Source organism: Alexandromys fortis, unplaced genomic scaffold (genome assembly GCF_014885135.2).
Source record: "Alexandromys fortis isolate MF-2015 unplaced genomic scaffold, M_Fortis_MF-2015_v1.1 scaffold_159, whole genome shotgun sequence".
NCBI lineage: Eukaryota > Metazoa > Chordata > Mammalia > Rodentia > Cricetidae > Alexandromys > Alexandromys fortis.
The window spans coordinates 2,164,133-2,178,384 of NW_026068031.1; the positions used below are offsets into that span (position 1 = coordinate 2,164,133).

General features: G+C 40.7%; 1 protein-coding gene across 11 annotated transcripts in view; it reads right to left on the minus strand.

Moving 5' to 3' along the window:
- The window catches only part of Numb (NUMB endocytic adaptor protein), a 122,643-nt gene that overhangs the window by 41,174 nt on the left and 67,217 nt on the right, over positions 1-14,252 (minus strand). For all 11 annotated transcript variants that reach the window (XM_050164536.1, XM_050164534.1, XM_050164538.1 and 8 more), the window contains one exon: positions 9,313-9,453. In XM_050164536.1, coding sequence (XP_050020493.1) covers positions 9,313-9,438 — 126 coding nt within the window. In that variant the 5' untranslated portion in view covers positions 9,439-9,453. The remainder of the gene's footprint in view (positions 1-9,312; positions 9,454-14,252) is intronic.

A 14,252-nucleotide genomic window follows, 5' to 3' on the forward strand; every position in this document is an offset into this window, starting at 1 on the left:
AATATAGATTTTCTAATTATTTTCATTCTAACATGTAACTCATGTAACTCAATCAATTCAAATGGCCACATGTGACTATTCGTGTCAACAATAACAAAGAAAGAAAACTTGATAGAAAGCAAAAACCGTATCATATTTCTGTTGACTCTCAGTGATGTTATCTGTTTAGAAACGTGAAAATGGAAATCAGTCCTGAGTCTCAGGAGACTGTGAGAAGAACGTGTCCATTGAAGTAAACGTCATTTCAAAGGCCTCTTTTCTTCTCTGAGACACTATCTCCCTGAAAAACTGCAGCTGACTTATGCTTTAATGGCTAAAATATTTGACACTGGAACTTCTTTTGTTTATGTCTTTTCCAGACTCTCTGAGTAAGGGACTTTTATTCATAAAAATGTGCACTAGAAAAATTACTATGTGGAATTACATTCTTCACGAATTAAATCATTTTTCCCCTTTTTGAAAAAAATTAAAAATTAGAACCCATGCCCCCACTTTGGTAATGTTCTCCATGAGAAATATGGAGGCTGATGTGAGAGACCACACAGAGAGTACTTCCCAAGAGTAGAAAAAGTAAAATAGGGATGGAGAGGTGGCTCAGAGGTTCAGAGCCCCGGCTGCTCTTCTAGAGGTCCTGAGTTCAATTCCCAGCACCCACATGGTGGCTCACAACCATCTACAACGGGATCTGATGCCCTCTTCTGGCATGCAGGTGTACATGCAGAAAGCACTCATACATAAAATTAAATAAAGTTAAAAAAAAAAAGAAAAAGTAAAATAATGATCACTCATTTGCAACAAACTATGAAGAATTTCATCATGCATATATAGATTATATTACTTATACAGCAAATACAGTATGTAAATATATAAGAAACAGAATCAACATTTCATGTCTTTAACCCAAGTATAGTAATAAATCAAATTAAAATATTCCCAGCTTTAAAATTTGGAGTATAATTCCACCTGAGTAAGTCATGACACGTTAACTGTGGCCGGTTCAGTACCGGAAAGAATTTACAATATCCAAATGTTTCCATTTACAAAGTGTCAATAAAGTTAAAGGAGTAGAGTCAAAGTTGTATTAACTAGTAAACTGATAGCGCCAAGAACAGAACTCGGGTCTTTGGCTTCCTAGGTCTTTTCCAACTACCTAACACTCTCTGTTAAATAAAATAATGTGTAACTCCTGTTGAAAAAACGCCTCATAGTTTACTGCTCTTACATGCACTTACTTAATGCTATTCTTCAAAGCAAAGTAGCCAACCAGACAGAGCAGTCACCCATTTTGGTAACCCGACTTATGGCTCAGGGAGGATTTAAGCTCAGCATTTCCCTCACTATTGGCTTGCCTTACTGTTCCTAATTAAACTATAGGACTACTGCTAATGAAGACAAGATACAGATAAGTTAATAGACAATACATAGACTGTAAATGAATAAGGGAGAGGAGAATTGAAAGAGTAACATTTTGCAGCTCTTTTTTTGTTGATGTCATTTTTTGAGGCGGGTTTCTCTTCGTAAAGAAACAACTTATTGCCCTGGAACTGTCTATAGACTAGGTTGGCCTCACCTAGAACTCCGAACTCTGGCTTCAAATTCAGAGATCCACCTGCCTATGCCTCCTGAGTACTGGGATTAAAGGTGTGCACCACCACTACCCAGCCCTTTTTTTTTTCAGTTATTTAATTAAAAAAAATTTAGTTTTCATTTTACATACCAACCCCAGTTCTCCCATCCTTCCCTTCTCCCTCTTCCTACCTACCTCCTCCTATCCTTCATCCACTCCTCAGACAGGGAAAGGCCTTCCTTGGGGAGTCAACAAAGTCTGGCATACCAAATTGAGGCAAGACCAAGCCCCTCTCCCTGTATCAAGGCTGAGCAAAGCATCCCACCATAGGGAATGGGCTCCAAAAACCCAGTTTATGCACCTGGAATAAGTCCTGGTGCCACTGCCGGGGCCTCCCCTCACAGATCAGGCCACATAACTTTCACCCGTGCAGGTTCCCCAGGTGTCAATCCATAGTTCGTGAGCTCCCACTAGCTTGGGTCAGCTGTTTCTGTGGTTTTCCCCACCATGTTCTTGACACCCCCTCTTGTACATATGATCCCTCCTCCCTCTCTTCAGCTAAACTCCAGGAGCTCAGCCCACTGCTTGGCTGTGGGTCACTGCATCTGCTTCCATCAGTTACTGGATGCAGGTGCTAAGGTGACAATTAGGGTAGTCACTGATCTGATTAACCTGGCAACAACCTAGATGTCTATCAACCAAAGAATGGATAAAGAAAATGTGGTACATTTACACAATGAAATATTATTTAGCAGTAAAAAACAATAACATCTTGAAATTTGCAGGCAAATGGATGGAACTAGAAAAAAAACCATCCTGAATGAGGTAACACAGATCTAGAAAGACAAACACAGTATGCACTCACTCATAAATGGATATTAGATATAAAGCAAAGAATAACCAGGCTACAACCCACAAACTCCAGAGAAGCTAGGTAAAAGGAGAGACCCTAAGACGTACACACATAGAGGGACTGCCTCAGGAAGGGAAAATAGTTAAGATCTCCTGGGTAAACTGGGAAGGGGGTAAAAGGGAGGGGATGGAGGATGGGAACATGAAGGATCAAGAAGACTGAGTTGGGGGAGGGACAGAAGGGGAGAGCAAGGAAAGAGATATCTTGCCAGAAGGAGCCATTATGGGCTAGAGAAATTATCAGGAACCCACAAGGATAACCCCAGTTAGACTCCTAGCACTAGTAGAGAGGACGTCTGAACGGGCCTTCTCCTGTGATCAGTTTAGTGACTATCCTCTTTTCTTTTTAAAAGTACACTTGTGTGTGTGTGGTGGTGTGTATGTACACGGTGCAAGAACATATATTCAAGTATATATGACTTCTATAGTCAGAGGACAACTTGAAGAGTCAGTTCTTTCCTTATACCATGTAGGTCCTGGAGATCAAACTCAGGCTTGGTGGCAAGTGCCTTAAGTCACTAGTCAGCCAGTCACCCTTTTTGTACCTCTTAATGAATTAATAAACCCAGGCAATGATCATCAATGCTGATATATCCCCAAAGGATAATAAACTTTTCAATAGTCCACACTACAAGTGAAGTATTGTGTGTGTTTGTGGGAGGCAAGGGATAGATAAAAGCTAAATTTGATAAAACAATTCAAAAGAGCTTGTTTTGTTTTTTTTTTTTTTAAAAAAAAATGAGTTCTTGGCATTTTCCCTTCCTAAGGAAATGGAGACTGGAATTCAGAAACTGCAAGAGACATGGGTTCTGCCCAACACCCACCTGGAAAGTACACCCTGAGAATGGAAGTGGATCAGAGGTCGACAGAGCCCTGCCCGAGGGATGCCTCACTTTTGTTTGCTTATCTGTTTGGTTTTTATTGATTTTATGAGGCAGGATCTCAGTCCAGGCTATCACCAAGGATGACCTTCAATTTCTAACCCTCTTGCCTCTCTCTAACTTGAATGTGCTGAAATCATAAGTTTGGGCCAACCATGCCTGGCCAGGATTACTTTATTAAAATATGGCAAAAACATTATAAGAGACATTTTTAAAAAATTTTTTTATTGAAAACTGCACTGAACGCTAAATGTCCACCTTTACAATAAAAAATACAGTAACAGCAACTCACACTAAAACAAAACATACTCCTGATAGGCATTATTTTTCTGTTTGGAACAACTTTAAAGTTTTTCTTTTGTCACAAAACCAGAACTGTACCTATATAAAGGCTCAAAATAGGCCATCTTTAAAAACAAAAAGGTAACGATTCACAAGAGACTATGAATAGAATATGTAACTAGCAGGTACAAATCTAAGAGGATTTGTTAAAATCAGTCACATCGATAGCACATCTGAAGTGTTCTCGTATAAAACATCATGTGAGGAAAAGAAAGTGGGTCTGTTCACAGACAATCTGACAAGTTACCATAGAAAGTGTTTCCTGAGACATAAGGAAATACATTATTCTTCTTGAACCCTTCTTGCTCAAGACTTTCCACTCAAAAACAACAACAACAACAACAAACAAACAAAAAAAACCCCAAAAACTGAGGATCTGAAAATGAGAAAAATATTTGACTACAAATAGTTTGTGAAACTAACTTTTTTCTTTTTGTTCTTCTTGTTTTGTTTTTGTATTATTGAAAGGTTTCAATGAACTTACAAACAGCCTTGCCTGCTCAGAATTGAGAGAACTTCTGTACAGAAGCTTTTACTTCTTCAATCCTGTGCATGTATTTGTCTACATAGACACACAATGTCCTCCCCTTCTTGTCTTAACTAATCTTCCTACTAGCAAAGGAAGCAACCCGTTCCTGTAGACCAAAGGGACTAGTCTTGATGAGGATTTCTGCTCAGCTTTTTTTTTTTAAATTAATATTAGGGGCTCTTGATGCAACATTCTAGAGCAAGTTGCTCAGGACCTGCTCTACCCAAGGGACTGAAGAAGAAAAGTTCTATTTATTCTTTGTGATTTGATGCATTGCCAATTCACATGATCACTCTCAGAGCCTTGAACTTCTTCAGGTTTTCCCTGATGAGGGTAGTGTGGTACATCATGACACCCACAGCCTCATTCAACACCTTCTTGTGAATTTCCTGAGTGGACTGTGTATTGCAGAAGGCCACAGTGGCCAGGTCCTTCAGGATTGGCATTTTCACAGTACAGTCTCTGCCATCCAGCGGTGCCACTAAATGGGGTGGGTGCAGGGGGCTGTTCATGACCTGGGGGTAGATACCTTCACAAGTTCTCTCTAATTGCTATCACTTGACTCTGTGCTTATCCACAGGGGTCATTCTTTGTTTTTGTTTTTCGAGACAGGGTTTCTCTGTAGCTTTGGAGCCTGTCCTGGAACTCACTCTGTAGACCAGGCTAGCCTCGAACTCACAGAGATCCACCTGCCTCTGCCTCCCAAGTGCTAGGATTAAAGGTGTGCGCCACCACCGCCTGGCTAGCTCTAAGTTTTTGTACAGTCAGCCAGGGATGTAGTGTGAAAGACTGTCTTTAAAAAACAAAAAACACAAAGCAGGAGGAGCCATCTGTATTTCCGAAAAAAAAAAATGAAAATTTAAAGAGATCCCACTTTACCAACTGAGTTTATATTCTCCCATTCACAAATGCAATCCTATTAGCAATCTCCTCCAAAAGAATATATGCTAAACCTAATCTTTTAACCACTCAGATTAGCAATCTTAATTGTGTGGGAAGCACACTTGTAACCACAGCACTTCTGAGACAGAGACAGGAAGATTAGGAGTTGGAGGTCATCCTCAGCTACATAGTAGATCCAAGGCCAGCATGGACGGGCTGAGACACTGTCTCAAAATAAAAATCTTCAACCATCCTTTCTTTTTTTAAATTTTTTATGGTTTATTTAGCTTTTATTTTATGTGCATTGGTATGAAGGTGTCAGATCCCCTGGAACTGGATTTTCAGACAGTTGTGAGCTGCCATGTGGATGCTGGGAATTGAACCTGGGTCCTCGGGAAGAGCAGTCAGTGCTCTTAACCAGAGCCATCTCTCCAGCCCCAAATGTGTAGCCCAGGCTGGCCTCCAACTCTTGATCCTCTTGCCTCTGCCTCCTTCAGCAAATCCTACCGGCATGTGCCACCACAACCGGCCAACCATCCTTTCTTTTTCCTCTTTGTGATACATCACAAATCTAACCCATCAATAAATGCTATCAGCTTTTCCTATAAAACATACACACGTCTTAGTCATAGCTGAGTGGTTAAGGTGAATGTCTTTAAACTATTTCCCCAAACTGACCCCTTTTTTCAATCCCTGACAACCCTAGTTATCACCCTGACATGACTAAGTTGTCTACTTCACATGAGCTTCTGCAGTGGCCTCGTAACTGCTCCTGCTTTTAATATTCTAATTCTAGAGTCAACTGTCAGCACAGGAGCCAAAGCGAGCCTTCAAGAGTGGAAGTCCCATGATGCAACTTCTATGCTCAACAATCTTTAATAGTTTCTTATTTTGTCTAAATAAAAGTCAAAATCCTTAAAATCGTGTTGGGTGTGCTGGTAATAACACATTCAGGAGAGTGGGGCAGGATTATGGATTTGAGGCTAGCCTGAGCTGTGCTGCAAGACTGACTCTGTATCCCAACTCCCACTCCCCAAAAGCTCTAGGCAAACAGCTTTTCAGTGTAGTGGTTAGGGGCTGTAATGAGGGTACTGGCAGGAACAAGAACTGGGAAAAATTACTTCTAGATCGTAGACAAGGGCCCAAGAAGGAACAGCTAACACACCTACTATCAGACACTTTATAATACAGAAAAAGTTTACTCAGGGTTATCTTTTATTAGATTATTTTTGTTTGTGTGTTGTTGTTTATTTTTTGTTTCGTTTTGTGTTTTTCGAGACGGGATTTCTTTGTGTAACAGCCTTTACCATCCTGGAACTTGCTCTGTAGACCAGACTGGCTTCAAACTCACAGAGATCCTCCTGCCTCTGCCTCCCCAGTGCTGGGATTAAAGGTGTGTGCAACCACCACCTGACCTTTAATTAGATTCTAATTCCATTTTAAGTAAACATACATGTAGTAACTGTTGACAAATGTAACTGCCATGTCAATCAAGGGAAGACTATACATGCTAGATAAAATTTTACCAACATTTATTTCTTCTTTATACACATAATTAAGTACAAGTATGGAAATTTATAAACTAATTCAGAATTTATAGAGTATTGTATTTGTATCAAAGAATGTGGCCAGTAGGAATGATTATTTGCAAGTACTAAACTACACAATCTACTTTTTACCTACCCACCTTCATGGCTACCTTCTCCTCTGGTTCACACAATGACTTTCTCTGTGCCTCTTACTATGCCAGGCATCTCTTGCTGAAGAGCCATTCTACTTACTGCTCCCTCTAACTTTGTTTCCTTAGATACCTGCAATACTTATTTTCTCAATTTCTTTGGGAGTTTTCTCAAGTGGCATCCTCCCTGCCCCTGCAATGAGGACTTCCTAACCATATTTTAAACTGTATCTACCCTCATTCATTCTCTTCAATACACAATTCCTTTCCAGTATATCATATATTTTAAGTTTGTTCACTCTCCAATATACACTACCATGAAAACAATGTGCAGGAATTTTGTCTGTGCTGTTCATTGAATACCCAGTATCTAGAACACTACTTGTTCTAGGTAGCAGGCAGCAGACATTCAACAATTATCTGTCAAACATACCAATGAACCAATGGTTCCAAAGAGAAGAAATTGTGGTAAATTCCTTAAACTTATAGGCTCACTGTTAGGACTCAGGCATTCTGCTGGCTTGCCCTGTCATCTGACAGGATGTACCCAGGCAGTACCTTGGCCAGCCTAGGGCCCTAGTGTGTAAGCAGGTGCAAAGGTCCCTTTAAGAGACAAGGTAACCCACTCTTGCTCCCTCTCTCCTGATGTTCCTCTGAAGGGGCAGGCAGGACTTGTTCCGCCTCTTTTCTCTCTTTTTGTCCCTCTCTCTTTTTCTCGCCTCCTCCCCTCTGTCCCTTCCTTCTCCCAGTAAAATTCCTCACTTAAACTCTGCCTGCATGGCGTATTCCATCAACTCCGCGGTTTGGTCCTCGCCACCAGGTACCATTTTACAACACTCAAATAACTTTAGAATAAACGCAAGCCATAGATTTAATTAATATCTATAGGAGAGTAAACATTAGTGACCTATTAATATGTAAAGAAAATAAAATTAAAACAGCTGATATAAATTTCAAAGTGAAAGAAAGTGGTTTCATTTTTTATGATGAAATAGCAAGATAAATCCTGTAGCAGTAATGGAACAAGAAAGTATAATGGAAAAAGAAATTATAAGTACAGGAAATCAAGAGTAGAACTAAAAGTAATCTAATGGCAAATGCTGGGTGAAAAAGTTCACAAATGAAGACAGAGGAATGCAAGGCTAAGTCATGGAAAAAGTGAATAAATTGAAACTGGATAGAAAAATTACATTAGCTAAAGAAATTACAACATTATTACTGGGAGAAAGAAGCAAAAACATTTAGCCCTCAATGGGAGTGGGGAGGAGCCCTTACCAGGAGTGGGGGAAAATGAAGCTTTTGCTTCTTTTGATTTTCTTTTCTTTTTTAAGTAGTGTTTTAACTACTTCCCTTGTCTCTTTAGCTGTTAAATATATCTCACTGAAAATAATTTAATTCTTGCTAACTGAAAACTGATGTTTCAGGACTTCTATTTTCATTAGAAGTGATCTTATCTGGCCACAAATGATAGTGCAGGTTTCTAGGTAATCTCATTTACTTGGGAGGCTGAGGCAGGAGAACCACAAATTCCAGCCCTACCAGAGCTACAGGGTAAACTCAACGGCAGCCTGGACAACTTAGTGAGACTGTCCAAATAAGAGGGCTAGGGATGTAGCTCAGTATTAGAGTACTTGCCTAGCATATGCAGCACCCTAGGTTCAGTTCTCAGCATTCCCCAACCTACACATTAGTGTCCTTATTTGTACTAATTCTAGATTTATATAGCAAAAATTATTAATTAATTTTTTTTTTCTTTTTCAAAACAGGGTTTTTCCATGTAGTCCTAGCTGTCTTGGAACTTACTCTGTAGACCAGGCTGATCTCAAACTCAGAGATCTGCATGCCTCTGCCTTGTGAGTGATGGAGGAAGGTCATTGGTTAATAAAGAAACTGCCTTGGCCCATTTGATAGGCCAGCCCTTAGGTGGGTGGAGTAGACAGAAGAGAATGCTGGGAGGAAGAGGAAGTGAGCTCAGAGATGCCATGCTCCACTCTCCCGGGCAGACGTGATAGCTCTGCTCTCTGAGACACGCGATGAAGCTCTGACCCAGGATGGATGTAGGCTAGAATCTTCCCGGTAAGCGCACCTTGTGGTGCTACAAAGATTATTAGAAATGGGCTAGTCCAGGTACGAGAATTAGCCGAGAAGAGGCTAGATATAATGGGCCAAGCAGTGTTTAAAAGAATATAATGTCCGTGTAATTATTTTGGGGCATAAGCTAGCAGGCGGCTGGGGTGCTGGGGACGCAGCCCCGCCACTCATATTACAACATGTGAGTACTGTAATTAAAAGTATGCACTATTGCTACCCAGCCAGAAACATTTAAATAATTTAAATTTAAAAAGAAAAATCACTAACTGCAATATATTTTCTCATATAATTCTATCACTGTAGCAGAATCTGGAGAATTTAATTTTTGGAAGACTCTTTCAATTGCCCTGATTCATAGGAGTTCACATCCTATGGGCTGTCACAGAGACGCTTTCCCCCCCCACAAAGAATCACAGACATTTGTTTTTACCTTAACTGGGAAGCTACACTTTCCAGTTCGGACTCCTTCTTCATCTGTCTGCCACTGATGTGGACGACTGGCCTCCGGGACATAAACATCTTTCTTTCTCCTAAAACTCTGCCGTAGTTTGTTCATGTTAGCTTTTACAACCTGCAGACACAGTAAAGAAGTGCCAAACAGTTATCATCTTCTTACATACACTTCGGACCACCATCTGAGTACAAACTCACCCCAAACCCTAAAGTCCTACGTGAAAGTATGGCTTAAAGGAAAAGAAACCATCAGTACACTTCCTTCTAGAGAGATGGTGAGTTTAAACAGAACCATCATTTTAAAGACCCCTCCAATCACAACTGCCCCCCAACAAAGGTGGCCTAGAGCTTCTGATGCCTTCCACCTTTCAAATGCTGGGACTACCAGCGTATGAGTTATGTGGTGCTAAGGACTGAAGCTAAGATTCTGCTCATGCGAGGCACACATTTTGCCAGCTGAGCTACAGACCCAAGTTCCCACTCTCTTTCTGTGGCCTAATTTACTGAGTTTGTCCTAACATTCATTCTCATATTCTATCCTAACTACTTCAATTGTAGCTATATTACTGGGAAACAAGAGAAAGACATTCATATTCCTGATTTGAAGAATATTAGACAATAGCCAGGATAGCTCACACTGCTTGAATGAACAGAAAATGTCTCTTCATCTTGTGTGCAGGTTAAGGGATTGAAAATACAGCAGGCAAGCACTCTGTCTCTGAACCCTTTCTTAGCCACTTTCACCTTTTCCTGTTTTATTCTGTGTACTTCTCATATCCCCGTATGGGGATGGAACCCACAGGCAAAAGCTACCTCTCCAAGCCCTGCCTTTTCTTTGTGATATCTTTTGTTTACATTATTATTTCCATTGGAATATAAGCTCTGCAAGGGCAGGCTTCTCTCATGTTCCCTGTTTACTCCCTGGCTTCCTGGAGCTGGTGGGGAGAGTAGTTGTTCACATATACCTAGTGAATGAATGAATGCTGTTCAACAAATACTCATGATTAATAGACGATGTATGCCTGAGTTTCTGGTCAATGCCTAGCTTATGTAACGGGCATTCTGGCACAAGAGAAAGAACCTTGTGCCGAGCAGTGGTGGCGCACACCTTTAATCCCAGCACTTGGAAGGCAGAGCCAGGTGGATCTCTGGGAGTTCGAGGCCAGCTCTAGTCTACAAGAGCTCGTTCCGGGGACAGGCACCAAAAGCTACAGAGAAACCCTGTCTCGAAAAACAAAAAACAACAAACAAAAGAAAGAGAGAGAGAGAGAGAGAGAGAGAGAGAGAGAGAGAGAGAGAGAGAGAGAGAACCTTGTAAGCTTTACAATGAGACAGACCTGAGTTTGAATGCTATGCTACCAGAGATGGTGATGGCACTGGAGCAAGAAAATTAAACTTCCTAATCTTTATACTGCTCTATATCTTTATGGTAATAACTGTTACCCTGCAGGGTCACTGTGAAGTCCAGAAATAATGTTAAGTAAAATGGCTAAATGTTTTAGGAGGGGACTTGTTACATTTCCGGGGCTGGCTTTGAACTCTTGATTCTCTCCTAAGCCTCTTGGGTAGCTAAGGCTATATAGGTCTAAATGTGGCCAGCATCCAACTTTACTATTCTGAGAGAGTTTTGTTTAACTTATTGCACAAGGCCATCACCGAGACACTGCTTCAAATCCAGGCCCATTTCACTCTAATCTGTTCTATTACCGTCAGCTTTCTAACACATCAATCTGCCATGAACGACTCTACTTTAAAATCCACCAACTGCCTCCATCACCTTCAAGACAAAGTCCAAATGCTCAGCATGGCAAACACAGTCTTTGTCTTATGCCTTCTCTTACCAGCCCCATTTGCATGCTAAGTTCCAGTTACACTAAGCTTCTTAAGGGCCCTCTACAGTCAGACCTTTCTCGGTGCCTCTGTCTGCACGGAAAGAAAAAACTTCAGTTTGAGTGTTAGCTCAAGAGAAGCTAGCATTTAACAAAAATTCATTATTTTTCTGACAAGCCCTTACCCTGGCCTTAGCTAGCTCCTACTTTCATATGACTCTATTAAAGCTTTTTGCTGACTTTTGTTACTGTACCCATTGGACTCTGGAGCACCTTCTATTTCCCTAACAGCAGGCTGTATCTTACTTGTTTAAAGTAGCCCTGCATTCTAATGCGATGCCTGTCACGTGTGGCATACTATAAATCTGAAAGAGAGAGGGAGAGAGAGAGGGAGGGAGGGAGAGCGCTCTCACAGCAGGGACTACTGAGTAGGTAGGATGACACTACACAATGAACAGAGAATAATCAGTGTTGGGAAAGACTACAGATGTCAGAGTCCAGCTTCCCACGACAAAGGAGGATGACTATTGCTCTCTAAACTGGGGCACTAGCATGGTTTACTTTCCAGGCAGAGCCATCCTGTTGTAGTGTTCTGGTGGCTGAAGAACAGAATGAAAATGTCAAAAAAAAAATTGGGGTATAAATATCACTTTCAGTATGGATGGTTGACCATCACCATTTATGCCATGATTCTTGAATTCTGTTTTATGTAAGCCTAGAATTTGCAGTGGAAAAGTCCAGGAGTCACTGCTTGCTTAGAAGCGATCATTAAGAAGTCTGAATATTGGACACAACACTTAGGAAAGGCTTCAAGTGCCCATCACAATTTCAGAGAAGATCCGTCTTATCTGATTTCATGTAAAAATTTAAGAAAAAAGTTTCATAGCTAGGGCTATTTGGAAAGGTAGTAACAAAACAGGTCTTTTGTTTGTTTTTTGAGACAGGGTTTCTCTGTAGCTTTAGAGCCTGTCCTGGAACTTACTCTGTAGACCTGCCTGCCTCTACCTGGGAGTAAAGGCATACACTACCATCATCCAGCAATAAAACAGTTCTAATATAAATTTACAAAGTAAAAAATATGTAATTATGATATCTTGCTTGCAATTTTTTTTTCTTGGTTTAGTTTTTGTAAGACAGGGTTTTTCTGTGCAGCTTTGGCTGTCCTGGAACTTGCTCTGTAGACCAGACTGGCTTCGAACTCACCAAGATCCACCTGCCTCTGCCTCTTGTGTGCTGAGGTTAAAGTGTGGACCACCACTGCTCAACTGCTCGCTCACTCGCTCACTCACTCGCTCATTTATTATAGTGTTACCCCTACAGGCCAGAAAAGGGCACCAGGTCTCATTATAGATGGTCGTGAGCCACCATATGGTTGTTGGGAATTGAACTCAGGACCTCTGAAAAATGAGTCAAGGCTCTTAACCTCTGAGCCATCTCTCCAACCTGCTTGCTACTTCTTAGTGAACAAATACCAGTCCTGAGGCCATCTGACTTAGCTGAACATACACATTTTTAAGTATAAGAATTGAGAATTATTTTTGACTATAGGCTAATTTTTTAAAAGCTCCATTATACTACAATTTCCAAAGGTGAGGTGACTAGATAAAATTTAATTGCTGAAGTGTGTGTGTGTGTGTGTGTCTGTGTATCAACACATGGGTACCTTAGGTCAGCAGGTTTGGTGGCAAGTGCCCTTACCCAGGAAGTTGTACCTCTGTCTTTGGAAACTTTTATACCCCCTAACTGCTCTGTAAATGGTTGATGCCATGATTCTTACCTCTTTTATACACATGTTTCCTCCCTAGGTATCTCACTTCCCAGTATCCTTCTAATTAGCTTCTTTATCTATTTTGTTGACTCCTGAGGATGTTTATTTTCTCCAGTCATTGAAGGTATTCCCTAACAATTCTCTAAGCAAGATTCAACCTGTAATCTAGGCCAGGCAGTGGTGGCACATGTCATTAATCTCAGCACTTGGGAGGCAAAGGCAGGTGGATCTTTGTGAGTTCGAGGCCAGTCTGATCTACAGAGCAAGTTCCAAAACAGCCAGGATTGTAACACAGAAAAACCCTGTCTCGAAAAACCAAAAATAAAATAAAATAAATTTATGCTATTATATCTTAAGAAGTAACAGAAGCCATGTATGGCTTTTCTCCATTTGCACTTTTTATTCAAATTCATTATTTGAGCATATGGATGTTGCTTCACACATACTTAAATCGTCCCTTCTTACCTCTCATTCCTAAAGACCTCTTTTTCATCTCAATTATGTGAGTCAATAAAAACTGAAAGTATGCTAGGCAGTGATGACGCACACCTTTAGTCCTAGTACTCAAGAGGGAGAGGCAGGCGTATCTCTATGAGTCTGAGGCCAACCTGATCTACAGAGCGAGTTTTAGGATATCTGGGGCTACACAGAGAAACCCTGTCTCTAAAAAACAAACAAACAGGGGCCAGAGAGATGGCTCAGTGGTTAAGAGCACTGGCTGATCTTCCAGAGGTCCTGAGTTCAATTCCCAGCAACCACATGGTGGCTCACAATCATCTGTAACGAGGTCTGGTGCTCTCTCCTGGCGTGTGGGCATACATGGAGGCAGAATGCTGCATATAAAATAAATGAATGAATGAATAAAATTAAAAACAACAAACAAACATCCAAAAAAACCCCAAAAGTTTATTGTGTGATGATCTAGCCCAACTGTTAACGCTGGTGGTTACAGAAACTAACAAGATTACTTTCATGCCTTTAGGTGGCTCCTTATAATAATAAAAACACAGAAATTCTGAAATCTATTATTTCCTATAAGCAGTTATGGTCTGAGTTAAGTTTTAAGGAACCAAATTAGTGATAGATGTTAGGGTATAGGAATAAAAAGTATTTCAAGTAGAAACAACTACACCAAGAAAAGTACAGATATGGAAAATCTAATGTTAGGTGGCAGCACACAGTAAGAGGAGTGGCAGAGATTAGGCCAGAGAATCTTAAAAGAACAAGGTTTTTTTTTTTTTTTTTTTTTTTTTTTTTTTTTGGTTTTTCGAGACAGGGTTTCTCTGTGGCTTTGGAGCCTGTCCTGGAACTAGCTCTTGT